The following is a 15,362-nucleotide window of genomic DNA, read 5'->3' on the forward strand; positions in this document are numbered from 1 at the left end:
TATTAATTTGTGATAACTATTCATGCGACAGTGCAATTGCTATTTATCTCTAATTTTGCCAAAGTAACAAAAACATTTTGTAATAAGCTTCCTCTATAAGCATGTACATCAGGATAATTTTGGTTTTCTATATGTTTTATTTTCTTTTCGGGTGATTACAAACATTTATGATACAAACAGGGTTGATATACAATGAAACGATGTCGTTATATTTTGATATTTGAAACATTCTAGGTAGAATTTTAACAAAAAATATCTTTCTAGATTTAATTTCTTGTTTCAGTGTAAGGAAGAAAGCTTTATACAGTGTTTTATCGAATGTTCCCAGTGAAATAAATTGCGATAATTCACACTGTGAAATAAATTCGGTAATTTCACTCTCGGACTTTCTTCCACCAAAACTTTTAAATCATTGCGACGTTCACAACATTTGAAATTTATGTTAAAAATAGCAACGCATATTTGAGGAAATCTATATAATGACTATGATAATCAATTGGTTATCCTGAATAACCAAAATATGATCACCCATGCCAAGAACGATGTACGATTTAATTCGTGCGCGGAACAAGTTCCGCACATTCGTTAAATCTAGGCGTTCTTCGGCAGTCGTGATCATATTTTGATTATATTATTACATTGACCAAATGAAATATACATGAAAGTGGCTTCATATGCACTGAAATCTATTGAGCGTCATTTATTCGGTTTAGATATGTGTTCAGTTCATCAAGGTTCAAAATACATTTATATTGAAATTAAAATATTAAAATAGGAGATGTGGTATGATTAACAACCAACGAACAATTAAACTTGTAAAGGTCACCACACGATCTTCGATAATGTGATGTGTCTGATTACACAGGTTTTTGGAATATTCAGGGTTTAGTTTAGGAGAGGTTTTAATGTAACTTGTTACAGACATAAACACTATCATAGACCTTTCTTTGGTAGAAAACTGCAGATCAGAAGGATCTTTTATGGAGTGTTCATATCAAAACACATACGTTATGCCAGAGCTTGCCTAGACTACGCTGACTTTTTGTATCGAGCTAGAATTCTAACAAATAGGCAGGGTTATGTTGCTAGAAGATTGAAGTCATCACTACAAAAGTTTTATGGTCGTCATCATGAACTCTTGGATCGTTACGGTGTATCCGTCTGCGCCATGAAAACTGATTTGTTCAATATGTCATAGTTTTCCTTTCCTCTTTCGTCTACTCCGGACTTGACTTTTTATGAGCAACTCGGCGGGTGTTTCTAGAAAATTAGAGGACGCTTACCCTACCGGTGCACCTGGCCCATACTCTAAGTTTTTAGTGGAGTCCGAGTTGCTCATTTGCTTTTGTTACTTTGTATGTATGATTTTAGTTACTTTATGTTCTTGGTTGTGTATGTCTGTTTTCCATGTCTGGTCTTGGTTCCCTTGATTACTCTTATATGCCACTTTGGTCGATTTCACATTTAGTTATAATTGACTTTGATGTTTTACTTTCTATTTGTCTTGTATGCCAATTCCACTTAACCAATGAGCCAGTAATAGAACACAAATCTGAACGAACTGCCAAATAAAAAGTGACTGAAAATTGATAATAAAAAGAATCAAAGGGAAAACTGAAAATAAATACAAAAATTAAAGTAAACGAAAAACAAATTTGTCAGAATCAGTTGCATTGTCACTTTTGATGAGATGTAAGGGTACATGTTAGATTAAAGACATAGAACTGCAATATGGATAGCCCAATGGAACTTTGGCTTCATATGAATTTGTTATATTGGAATAAAATAGTAGAATGAAGATGCAACAAGTACTGCATCTCATTTGAGGAATTTCTAGATGACTTGAAATAAGAACCAATATGGAAATATAACAATAGAGATGTTGCCAGGGCCTATACAATACTTTCGGGAATCAAAGGAATGTAATCCAACAAAGAACATAAAGTAACTAAAATAATACATACAAAGTAACAAAAGTAAATGTGCAACTTTAACTCTACTAAAAACTGGGAGCATGGAACAGGGGCACCGGTAGGGTAAGCGTCAGCCGCTTTTCTAGAAACACCCGCCGAGTTGCTCATAACAAGTCATGTCCGGGGTAGACAAAAGAGGAAAGGAAAACTAGGACAAATCAGTTTTCATAAGTTTAAGAGAGTGTCCATAAAAACGAGCAGTATTTGGAACATGGCAGTTTTTGGTTCACCTATTTCATATCACAAATATTTCTTTGCACCAAGTTTACTGTTAATTACCTCCCATACCATACGAAATGCCCGATCTCGTAAATATTTGCCCGATTTGACATGGACAGCCTCATAAATATTTAAACTGCATATCCCCTGTATTTTATCCATATACAGAATTCGGTATTTTCCAGGCATTTGTAACATAAGACGGCATTTTCATTACAGAAACCTTCGTAGAAACCACATTAGTTTACTGTCGTGGGAAGTTATTGACGGACTCCAGCTGATCCAACTGTAAGTGATCCTTATACTCACATGGAATCCTTGCATATGTCTTTGTTGTTAAATAGAAACGAATTGAAATTGCTTCAATGTGAAAATTAGTAAAAAAATTTAACTTTCATAATTTATATTGTGTTAAAGAAAAAAACATATATACATATTTAAGAGTACTATGAGTAAAAAATGCCATCACATTCAAGTTAATGGTGAGTCCGAGTTACTCACTTCCTTCTGTTGCTATGTAGGTATTATTTTGATTATTTTATATTCTTTGTTATGTGTGTCTGTTTTCCATGTCTAACCTTTGTCCCAGGATTACATTCTTTTGATTTCTGCTAGAATAATGGTTCTCTTGATTACTTCTTGATTAGGTTATACGGTTGTCATAATAAGCTATTTAACAAATTTTAATGTGGTATATCCAAAATGAGGATACTTTTATTCGATCAATTTTTCGTAGTTAAAGACGTTCGTATTACACCGAGCATGAATCAGCGCTCGATGGCATGTATCTTTACAAGCCAAGAACGTTTACTTTACTGGCGCACCCAGTCCACCCTCATACTTTATATGGAAACAGAATCTTTCACTTCAGTTTGTATGAGTTCTTTTAGTTTGTCTTTCTCTCTATCGTCTCTGCTAGGTCTTTATCCTTTGACTTTGACTTTTGAGTTTCTGTTTTACCTTTAACCATTTTCTCTCAATGAATTACAGGATCTTATTGAATTTAATGCGAAAGTTATGTAATAAACATATTTTCCAAATGCGTCAAATTACTAAGCCTAAAGAGTTGCCACATTTTCCGGAAACTTGAAGAATAAGATACCGTAATAATTTTTGTAGGAGTCTTGAGAAGAATCCTTTACCATGTAATTGTTCAAGTTTATGGATTAAAATTCTGAAGAATCATACATCTATTCTTGATGTAAGCGGTAGTCATCTGAAATGTGTGAAATCTCTTGGTAGCAAACACGAGTACCATTTGTCTAAAGTCACGATTCCTAAATGTGGTATGTATACGCAACACATACTCATGGTGAGTTTATACGAATTTAACACGAGAGGTTCAGGAGGTAGAGCGTCATCATTTTTTAAATCAGTAATATGTTTGTTTCATATTCAGTTTCATCAAAAGATGTCAAGCATTTGTTTAACAGAATGAAATCAATCTAAGTTACTTGATATATAAAATGGTTTACACAAGAGTTTCAATGATTGGTTAGAATTATGTCCCTATGCCTATGTCTAATTTCCTTAACTTGAATTAGACAAAATAGAAATTTAGATGAAATGAAGACATGCCTATGTAGTGAATTTCACCAAAACAAAACAATAAATAAATAAATAAATAAATAAAATAAAATAAAACAATAATAATTGCAAGTTTAATATTGGAAAGATGTGAAGTTTCAATGTTACTTTCTGTGATGACGTTTTTGCATATGCATTATTTTTACACTTACGACTTTTGTAACCAGAGCAACTTCTTCTGACATAGACTGTCTTTTTCTATTCTTTCAAAAGATATAACTGATAGACAATTTGCAAAAAAAAATTAGGAAAAAAAGATTAAAAGTAATACAGTTTTAGATTTTTTAACGGGGGCTTAAATTGAATGGTTTTGTAAGCAATACTGACTGGAAACTGCACAAACCTAAAATATGTGAGGATTTGATCTACATCATCAACACTTAAGTGTCAATCTTTGTAAAAATCATGCAGTGGGTGAAACATGGTATGGAAAAACCTACTAGACAAGAGTTTCCATATTACTTTGGTTAATCGAATCATAATGCAAATTTCAAGGGCACATAACTGCCACTAACCTCATTTTTCTAACATTATATTGAAACAATTTTGTAAATCCAAATAATGGTCTTTTCAAATAGATAAAGCATCCTTGAGGGAAATTATAATTACCATTAATATATCCTGAATAATAAAAAAGATGGAATTCTGGAGATATTCCATGCATTTCTGCTAAATTACTATCTTGGTCAAAGATGACGTCACATATACAGCTCTCCTATATTTGAGTAAAACCTGTCCTAACCGAACCCTGTATAATTCGAAAATCTGTCTTAACCAGACAGTTTTTAAATAACGCTCCAGCTAAGAATCATGCAAAAATGTGATTCATGGCTGAAAAGCCTACATATTTTTATTTCTGATATTTTGTTTGAATGGTCATAGTAAACAGAAATTAACATTTGATTTTTCATATAATCGGCAATCTTAGGTGATAAAAATTATATAGAATACACTGTAGATTTCAAAATTATGGGAAATAACTCTGTAAATAACACTCAAATACAATAGAATATATTGTATTTCTCCTAAGAGCAGACAGATTGGAATGAATAATTACACATTTCATAATATAGACCCATAAAACAACTTAATTACAGAAATAAAAATATATAGCTTTTTATTGGGGTGTATCACATTTTTCAGATTTCAGCTTCCATTTTTACAAAGACAGCTACTTAACGACTTAGTCCCCTTTCATCAAAGTTGAGCTCATTGTTTCATGTTTTGTCATTACTGACACCTTCAGACAAATGAACAAACAAACAAACAATTAAAAATAGGTCAAAAATACCAAATCATAAATCTGATGGTATCTAAATACTTCATGTAGGAAGCATAGTTGTTAAAATGTTTGAAAACGGAAAGAAAAGGAACAAACAAGGAAGCGCCTTACACCATACCGACATTTACCTTTTTATTCGTGCGTGACAGATTTAAGAATATTTTGCCATCTAAATGGCGGAGATCAAAAGAATTCAGGAACTAATGATTTCAAGCTGCATCAACAAACATCTGACTGCAGGCAAACTTTGCAGTTATTCTGATTTTGTAAAGCATGTTTATTACTTGTTTTATTATGGCTAAATCAATTCATTGACATTTTCTTAATGACATGTCAACTTGTCGTCTGCCTACGAAAACAAGAAAATATATGCATTTAAATGAGAGATTAAGAATCAAAGTTACATAAGATACAATACTGTCTGTAAATGGGCTTGATAAAATCGCTGATGTTTTTTTGCCGGAATATGTTAAATAAGTTTTGTGTCAGTTCAATAATTTTAATTTGCAGTCGCTTAATTAAACAGGTGAAAAATGTATAGCAATTTACTGAGAAAAAATATGAATAAAAAGGCGAAAGACCGTTTGTTAAAAAGTTGTCGCTTGCTTCCACTCAGATTATTTGTAATTCTATCGTTCATAGCTATCATTGCAATATAAAACAGTTACAGTCATGATAATCTGACGAGCCTAACAAAAAGCCTGGCTCGCATATTTCTCCGTTTATAAGCTTCATCTATGTACTAATTATTAGTTTTTATCAGGTTAAAACAATGTTTTTTGGTCGAATTTGTTTAAAAATGTTTTTACAATTTATCTGACTCGCTGGTAGGACGAGTTTTTAAATGCACAAAATACACTTAAATGTTAACTTCCTCATATATATATGTGTGTGTGTGTGTGAATACCAATTATATTTTGCAATAGCTAAAATATGTGTGAAATTGAATAAGTGAGCTTATTGGTAGAGAAACCCAAACGCGGTAAAATAGAAAATGTGGATCTGATGTACTATGATCGTATAAACGATGCCAGAAAAGGCGTCTCCAGTTCATGAACAGTATGACGTCAAAACACAACATGTAGGACTTCGGGCAAAGTTTCGATCGGCTCAACCAGTTCTAACGCTAAAGTCTCGGTGGACAATTCAGATTTCAATATTATAAATAAATATGTCCCAAATTACGGTTAGCAATTACCCAGTTACGCTTAAAACCTTTCATCCTTTCTATCCAAGGACATATTAGCATAAAAATCTAAACATATCAAAATCTGTCTTTATTTGTAGAGCTTCCTTGGTTGACTATAACACCAGCAATAACAAACGTCAACGAAAGCGGAAGTGCTGTTATTACATGTGAGGCTAATGCCGGAGTTCAACCGGAAGCGGTTGTCATATGGGAAACAGAAAACTTGCAGTCAAATTTCTCCTTAATACAAGGCAAAGATAAAACCAGAGCAGAGCTCCATATACACAATGCCAGTGCTTTTGATAACGGTTGGGTTAAATGTGTTGCCAGGAGTATAGCTGGAAAAATTACCAATTCTACACGATACAACGTGTCTTGTAAGGCTTTTACTATTAATATTAAAACCAAATAGATAATAAATTGATAGAGAAAATTATAGTTTTTGACAAAACCAAAATCAGCAAAACAGAGAAACAACTTAAAAACACTTTGATTGGAATATATTGAGAAACTTGAAGTAAATATATATATACATAACAAGGAGAGGAGCTATTATCACTTTACTTAAGTAGCAGTCTCTATAAAAATCAGGTAGGAGGTGATTCATGCTTGTCAAAAACCCACCGAATTCAGTGTTATTTCTTGTTCGAAAACCGTTACAGATTACATAATCAGTCTTAGTTTTTTAATTAGAGGTTGCGCTTTTGAGCTAAAATTTATATAGATTGTACATGAAATAAGCACTGTACAAGAGTTGTCGTTCTTGATTTGGATTGATTTGGTTGATTTTAGTGGGAGATTAAAGTGTAGTTTTCTCAAAAGTACAGATCTAGATACAGAAAGGACTATTGTCATATAAAAATATAGCATATGTAGACCAAAAAAAGCATCATCTAATTCATGGGTTTTTCTACACCATGAATCACCATACCATAGGCTGTGTCTGATTTTTATATGGACTGGTACTTAAATAAGAGCGTGCATTGACAAGAGGTTTCGAGCGATGTTCATTACAAATCTGAGTCTTTATTTAAAATAATAATACTATAGTTATACTAAGTTCACGAGATTGACAATTTCTAATTCGTCGAAGATAATCCTTAGATTTCTGACGGAAATGTTTAAAATGTTTTCAAAAACGTCTAAAATGTATTATTTTCCAACAGTGTTTTTGTTTAATTAAATGGGTTAATTGTAATAACATATTTTAAAAGACCTAAAACGTTTCATAAAATATATTTAAGAAGGTAGACCTAGGGTAAGGGCATAACTCTTTAAATCAGTGATATGTTTTTATAATATTCAATTTCACCAAAGCCTATCAAACTTTCCTATGAAACAGAATGAAATCAGAATAAGTTCTTTTGATGATTTTTAAATTTTCTTGATTTGTAAATGCTGTGTCCCTTACACTAGGTCTACCTCTTTAATAAGATTTTTATAATACTTTTGAGATCAAACGTTATTAGAAATATTAAGTAGCAGTCTTTGTAAGAATCGTGCAAATTTTTATATATTTGATACACCACCAAAAAGGCTACATATTTTTATTTTTTGTTATTAAGCAGCTTTTGTGTCAACATGATGAAATGTTATTCATCATAATCTGTCTGGTCAACGGCGATAATTTACAAAGAAAATCCAATAGGTTTTATGCCTTCTAAGATCATGGATTATATGAAAATCAACATGTTAACTTGCTGTGTAACATTTTTAAACTAAAAAAAAATTAGGCTTTAATTCTGTCCCTGTATCACATTTTGCATGATGCTTAGATGGAATGCTACTAAAGTTACTTACATTAATTGTGTTAATACCTTTACTGAATTGGAATAAAGTATGACGTAAACTGAAAGATAATTCCTTCATATTAACAGATTCAATACAAATGCAGTGTTTTTGTAGGAAATGGAAAAAGCTTTGTCTTGACAAACTTCTAATTTGGTATTTCCATACGTTATTTCTGTCATTACGTTACATCCGATTTTATATATAGCATCCAAAGACCAAACAATCAATCGATAACTAATGAACGATATCTCCTTTTTATCTTATTCTGGGTCTTCTCAAATTATAAGAAAGATATTAGATCTCAATTGAATCTATTATCATCAAGTTATGGAAAGACATTTTTTTCTAAGAAAATAGGTAACTCGTGGTTTTACCACCACCCACAAATGTAATTTGCACAATTAAAAAAAGTATAGCTCAAAAATGATATATTTTAAATATTTTTCAGTTGCTCCGAAAATAATCAAACTGAAGCCACCTGAAATAAAATATAACTGGTGCATAGAGTATGAGGTCTTAGGTAACCCCCTGCCAAATCTTACGTGGTACAAAAATGGAAAGATCTTCACCGACACACAAAATGCTTACCATGACTCCTCTCATGATGGGATTGACAATAGAACAGGATGTCTTGTCTTTGAAATGACCAATGGTCTCCATAATGGAATCTATCAGCTTGTAGCCTCTAATGTCTATGGTACTGAAAGTCAATCAGTTGAAGCCGATTTCGTAAAATTAAGTTTTGGTGAGTTGTGCTTAATTTAAATTTTATCAATGTAATATGTGCGTATACATACTCGGTGGGTGTTTCTAGTAAAGCATAGGACGCTTAACTTACCGGCGCAACTAGTCCATGCTTCCAGTTTTTAGTGTACCCCAGTTGCTCATTTACTTTTTTTTGTCTTGTAGGTTTTTTTTTGGTTGTTTTGTTTTATTTGTTGTGTGTGTCTGTTTTCCATATCTGGTCTTCGTCCCTGGGTTGCACTCTTTCGATTTTCGATGGAATTTTTGTTTTTGATTACTAATTCAAGGATTTATTACGTCCTTTTAACAAACAGTTAATGCAATTATGGGTTTGCATATAGAATGGTTTGTTTTCATTTAATTGATGGAAACACCGTCTGATAGTTTTGTCCGTGTTTCTTTCTTTGAAAGAGTAATCAAGGGAACCTAGATTCTAGCGGAAATCAAAAGAATGTAATCCAGGGACAAAGACCAGACATGGAAAACAGACATACACAACAAAGAACATAAAATAACCAAAATAATACACACGAAGTAACAAATGTAAATGAGCAACTTGGACTCCACTAAAAACTGGGAGCATGGACCAGGTGCATCTGTAGGGTAAGCGTCCTCTGCTTTTCTAGAAACACCCACCGAGTTATTCATAAAAAGTCAAGTCCAGAGTAGATGAAAACGGAAAGGAAAACTAACATGTTGAACAAATTTGTTTTCATGATGCAAATAGATACACCGTAACGATCCACGATTTCATGATGACGACCATAACATTTCTGTAGTAATGACTTCAATCTTGTATCATTATAACCCTGTCCCAGAAGCCTAATTATAAAAAGTCTAGCGCGATACAAAATTATATGCGTAGTTACGGCAAGCTCTGGCATAACGTATGAGTTTTGATATGTAAACTCCATACGCAGGTGCTGAAGGAATGTTGCTACAGATGAAAGGTAAGTTGACAAAACGGAATGAAAAGTCATCTCTGCATAGTTTGTCAATAGTTATCATTTACAATCGTTCTGTAAATGTAGGTCTAGATATGAGGCTGACTTTGCAGTGTCTGTAGTATCCTTTGTCTCAAGTTCTTTGGGGGTAGATGCGATGTATCCGATATATTAAATCCTCGAAACTATGATAGATGAAAGTCATCCATCATGAAACTCCCGTCATGTCCGGTTAAAACTGACATGTACAAAATAAGTGACAGGGACACAGAAACAAAAATAAGGTTTGCAAGTAGGGTAATGGTCTTCTTTTCAATAAACATATAAAAGGTAACTACCAATGTAAACTTCATACCGTATATTTAAAACATATAGCTGTAATTGCTTCTATGTGATATAGGTGATGGTCCACCAAAGATCCTCGTTCCTCCTGAGAAACCAAGCAGTCTAAGCACAGAGAGGCAAATGGTACAAGAAAGAAACACTATTGCCAGTGCCAAGGCTACAGATAACTTTGTGGTAGGTAGAGGTTCATATATCTATGGCGCTTTACTCTAGGTTTACATTTTGTCTGCTTTTTGCACTATTCTTGAATAAAACTATACGAAATATCTGGCATCTGTAACATTTAATGATTTAATTTGGTTTTACCAGCGATATTGATCAATGACAGTAATCCTTAAATACATCATTTTGGTACTCAACACTTCCAATATATCTTTTATCGCAAAACGAATTTTCCTCATGATATTTATGCAAATCGATGCTGAATTTTCCTTTCTATTTTTTTTTAATCATTGTTTTGAGTACTTTGCGTTTGGATGTTCTTAAATATTTGGTTCTAATGGTTCTGATGATGTATGAGTCCTTGAAACACCACGTGCACAGCCTACTGAAATTTGGAATAGATATGAATGGTATTTTTGTATTAAGTAGAAGATAATACCTTTTGTGTACCAGCCTACTGACTGTCGATGTATAATCCGTCGTCAATTTTAAATCTTAAAACAAAACGCTTTCTTTATGGCTCTCGCAAAACGACAGTAGTTTTACGATTGACATATACATTGCATTTTGTACATGTATTTTCAATTTCAATTAAGTAGCAGTCTTTGTAAGAATTATGCAAATATTAAGTTGCTTGATAGGTCTATATGATGAAATGTGCATGATTATTCATTCCAATCTATCTGCTTTAGGAGATAATCCACATTGAAAATCCAACAGTTTCTATTGTATTTTAGTGTCATTTACAGAGCTATCTCCCTTAATTTTGAATACTTCAGTGCTTTCTGTATAATTTTATTAAGTTACGTTTAGTATAACATTTTAAACAGACTATCAAAAATAAAAATATGTAGGCTTTCAAACCATGTATCACATTTTGCATGATTCTTAGCTGGAGTGCTTCTTAAATATTTCAATCTACATTAAAGTCGTCATTGTGGATGATGTGTCGCTTTTCTATAAGTTGATTTTCATAATAAAAAAAAATAATTTCTCTTAATAGCACTATGTTATGCCAAAAATTGAAAATTTTCTAAATGTCAACGATTAAATAAAAGTATAAAACAAATGCCCATGAGGAAATTTGATCTCTTAAATACAAGGTATAAACTATAACATCAAATTTATATTTCTCAAATGTTTAAAAGTCACCTATAACTGCCAGTTATACTGGATACAGAAATAACACACTGTCTAATAAATCCCCGAAAATTTGTTGTTAGAAAAATGCTATAAATGATACTAGTAAGTCATCACGTCCATAAAAATAAAATCATATCCATCCTTTTCTAATAATTTGTCAGTGAATCCTGGTTTTGGGCATTTTTCAAGTTTTAAGTACATTTTCTTTACTTGACTTTTTATGAGCAACTCGGCGGGTGTTTCTAGAAAAGCAGAGGACGCTTACCCTATGTGGCCCATGCTCCAAGTGTTTAGTGAAGTCCGAGTTGCTCATTTGCTTTTGTTAATTTGTATGTGTGATTTTAGTTACTTTATGTTCTTTGTTGTGTATGTTTGTTTTCCATGTCTGGTCTTTGTCCCTGGATTACATTCTTTTGATAACCGCTATAACCTTGGTTCCCTTAATTACTCCTTGATTACAGCGATAACCTTGGTTCCCTTGATTACTCTTTCAGAAGCTTTTCCAGGATCCTAAACAGAGTTCTTTACCAAAATCAACTCAACATCAAGGCCACTTAAAGCTCATAATGACAAGACACCCTGAATATTTGACTAACCAATAACATGCCTCTTTTTTTATATACTTTTCAGATCTATGTGACAACAGGTAGCGCGGTTTTTGTTGTCATTTTTGCAATGGTTTGTGTATTTTTTATGGTGCGCCGATACAGGCAGAAAATGAACAGACAATCAGGAGAAACTACATATACATTATCGTCCCATCGTCCTCTGCTAAGTCGACCTGATGACAAGAACAATCCTCTGAATAGAGATGGGTTCCCGCTGAAGCGTGTCCAAATTGCTGAAAATCCACAGTATCACAAGCAATATAGACCTAAGTCGAATTCCAGTAAGTTTACAAATCACTTATTTTACGCAGAAATCGAAATTGAGAAAATTATGTAAATTTATTCAAATTATTAGCGAAAGACTTGATTCTTTCTAAACTATCGCGTTATATATTATGTACTTTTCAACAAAATCCGCAACAGCAAAAAGTCTTTCCAACTTCTGTACAATGCTTCATGTTCAAATGAATTATTCCGGCGCAGTCGGTATAGTTTCGCTTTTTACTCCTTTGACCTTAAAGACGCTCTTCCTTGGAAACGCAAGTCAACTGATCAAAATTATATTTCCAGATTGGCCAAATACTGATAACTTAGTGGGGTTCGAAAAAGGAAATTGAAATTGCGTGCCATGCGTTATTTCCTGATGAAAAGAATAAGTAAAAAGAACAAATTTTACTGCGTCTTTTTTTTTAAAGATAGTACTTGTTTTTTGTATACCATTATGCTATTCCTAGTTCTGCCAGGATGAATCATTTGTATATACAAACAAATATCATAAGATTTTACATCTCTAATTTAACTTGTTTTGATACAGTAGAACCTGTCAATCGAAGCCTGAGTAAACTAAAACAGTCTAAACTAGATTCTTTGGTATATATGTCCCTAAACTTTAAATTCTATATCTTATACCCCTGTTTGAACTGGAGACTATTTTTAATCAAACCAATCATTCAGCAAAGCAACCTCATAAGGTTTCGGATCAGACAGGTTTCACTGTACATATATAAATTAGAAGAGCATTAGAAACAATACTATTCCGTTTACCAAAGGGGTGACTTTGATTTTTTACTATTAAATGATTTCATTTTTCATTTTTAATTGTAATTGTAATAAAGCGTTGCGTTAAATTATAGTTTTATACTTATGTAATATCAGTACGAAATTAGAGTATATTTTTATTTTAAATAAATTCGGTAATTTCACTCTCGGACTTTCTCCCGCCAAAGCGTCACAACTTTGATATCAATCCGCCTATCACAGAATTCAAAATTCATCTTGATAATATGGATAAGTTATGAAGAAAAACTCTATAATAAATGGGATAATCAATTGGTTATCGTAATTAACCAAAATATGATCACTCGTGATAATATTTTGGATATTCACTCTTTCCAATTAATTATCCCTTTATTACTCTAAGACCAGAATAGATCATGTGTGATCATCAATGTTTTGGAAAACTGAGGAAGTCAACGTTTTTTTTATAACGAGCGCAGCACAGGGACAACAACCAGGCAAGGAGAATAACACAGAGTGAAATAACCACATATAAACAAAAGTGACCCGGACTCCACTAAAACTATGAGCATTGACTTGGTATACCGGTACGGTAAAGTGATAATATGAAATATTTTATTATCTGTAGCCATCTTGATATTCAGTTTCTATATGTTATTATTTTACCGATTCTTGTAGGTAACGATATTTTTTGTAAACTAATCAACTTCTTTATTTTTTTTTTAGCAATAATCCACATTCGGTTATCAGATATAACTTTCCTGCGGGAACTCGGGGAAGGTGCATTTGGTCGAGTCTTTCTCGGAATGTGCAAAAATGTACCTTGTGAAAACGACACTACAATGGTGGCTATCAAAACCTTGAAGGATACTCGAGTAGAAAATGCCAAAATGAATTTTGAAAGAGAGGCTGAACTATTAACCAACTTACAGCACGATAATATTGTAACGTTCTATGGTGTCTGTCTTGAAGAAGAAACTTATATGATGGTCTTTGAATATATGGAAAATGGCGACTTAAATAACTATCTTAGGTAATGCAATAGTTAGAAGTAGGTAATTTCATAGTTAAACAATTATATACTAGAAATAGGTTCGTCATATTATCTTGGGTAATACCATCTTTATCATGGCATGTCTAAAGTAATATCATAGTTATTAAGTCTTAAGAAACATCATACTGTTAGTTATTAAGACTTAAGTAATATCATAGTTATGCGAGCAAATACAGGTAACTGTGAAAATACTATTGTTCGAGGTTTCCGTGGGTAGGCCAAACCACGAAATTTGGTTCCCAACTAAAAAAAGATTTCCATTTAATGTTTATACTGAAAAGTTCAATACAATATATTTATACTACCTTTGACACTGCAATAATCTGTAGACAATACCATAGTTACATTTGCGTATTGTCTAATGCAATACAATATTTATTTTCAAAAGCAATCTGTACAATTTATATCGCTCACGTATTTCAATTTTAGTTTCCATATTCAAGCTATTTTAACCATTGCTATATTTATACGATTTTGTCAATACCATTAATTCACTACCTTAATACTCACTGAAAAAAAATACTTTAGGAAATACCATATTTATAATGTAATGTGATTGGTTCTATACAATATACAGGCAACTATTCGACATTGGGGGAAATCCATTACATTGTGGCATTTTGTAATTCTTTATTTAAGAATTGATAGAAAATTTAGACATATTCTGATTTTCCTTATTTTTCTTTAAAAAGACCTTGGAGGAGGAAGTTATTCAGGTTTCATTGTTAATAAACAAAGATCACCCCTTGACATCAAGATAACTAGATCAAAGTGTAGGCGAAATGTTTCAGAATTACCATACCTATATCATATATGGATTTTTTAATATCTCACAAACAACTTAAAATCTAGTCAACAGAATGCTTTTATTTTTATTGCACTTTCATAATATAAAAACACCATTTGTGGCAACTGAACGCTGTTTTTAGCTTTTCAAAACAAAACTAAAATTCAAGATAATTATCAAAGGGTAATTAGAGTAAATGTAAATGAATTACTTTGGTATGTTATAAGACTTTCGATTAGTTATTTCTCTTCTGGGCAATGAAGGTCATTTTCCATAGACGAACTTGGTACTGTGATGTCATTCACGTCGATGGCTCCTCAATCCGCAATTTAAGGAGGTAGACCTAAGGTAAGGGACACAACTCTTACAAATCAGTGGAACGTTTGTACTGACCATTTTACAACAATCTCATGTAAGCATCAAAGTAACCTGGACTGATTTAATTCTGTTTCAAAGGAAAGCTTGAAAGACTTTAGTGATATTGAATATAATACAAACATATCACTGATTTCAAGAG

The 15,362-nt window shown here is 32.5% G+C and overlaps 1 protein-coding gene across 1 annotated transcript in view; it reads left to right on the plus strand.

The window, feature by feature from the left end:
* Positions 1-15,362, plus strand: part of LOC148620831 (BDNF/NT-3 growth factors receptor-like) — a 78,529-nt gene that overhangs the window by 51,335 nt on the left and 11,832 nt on the right. The window contains exons 4-10 of the mRNA XM_088573876.1: positions 2,412-2,480; positions 3,312-3,478; positions 6,349-6,627; positions 8,490-8,786; positions 10,130-10,248; positions 12,010-12,268; positions 13,731-14,037. Of these exons, the coding sequence (XP_088430002.1) occupies positions 2,412-2,480; positions 3,312-3,478; positions 6,349-6,627; positions 8,490-8,786; positions 10,130-10,248; positions 12,010-12,268; positions 13,731-14,037 (1,497 nt within the window). The remainder of the gene's footprint in view (positions 1-2,411; positions 2,481-3,311; positions 3,479-6,348; positions 6,628-8,489; positions 8,787-10,129; positions 10,249-12,009; positions 12,269-13,730; positions 14,038-15,362) is intronic.

Source organism: Perna viridis, chromosome 3 (assembly GCF_037379345.1).
Source record: "Perna viridis isolate PV_CMFRI_1.1 ecotype Kerala chromosome 3, ASM3737934v1, whole genome shotgun sequence".
Taxonomy (NCBI): domain Eukaryota; kingdom Metazoa; phylum Mollusca; class Bivalvia; order Mytilida; family Mytilidae; genus Perna; species Perna viridis.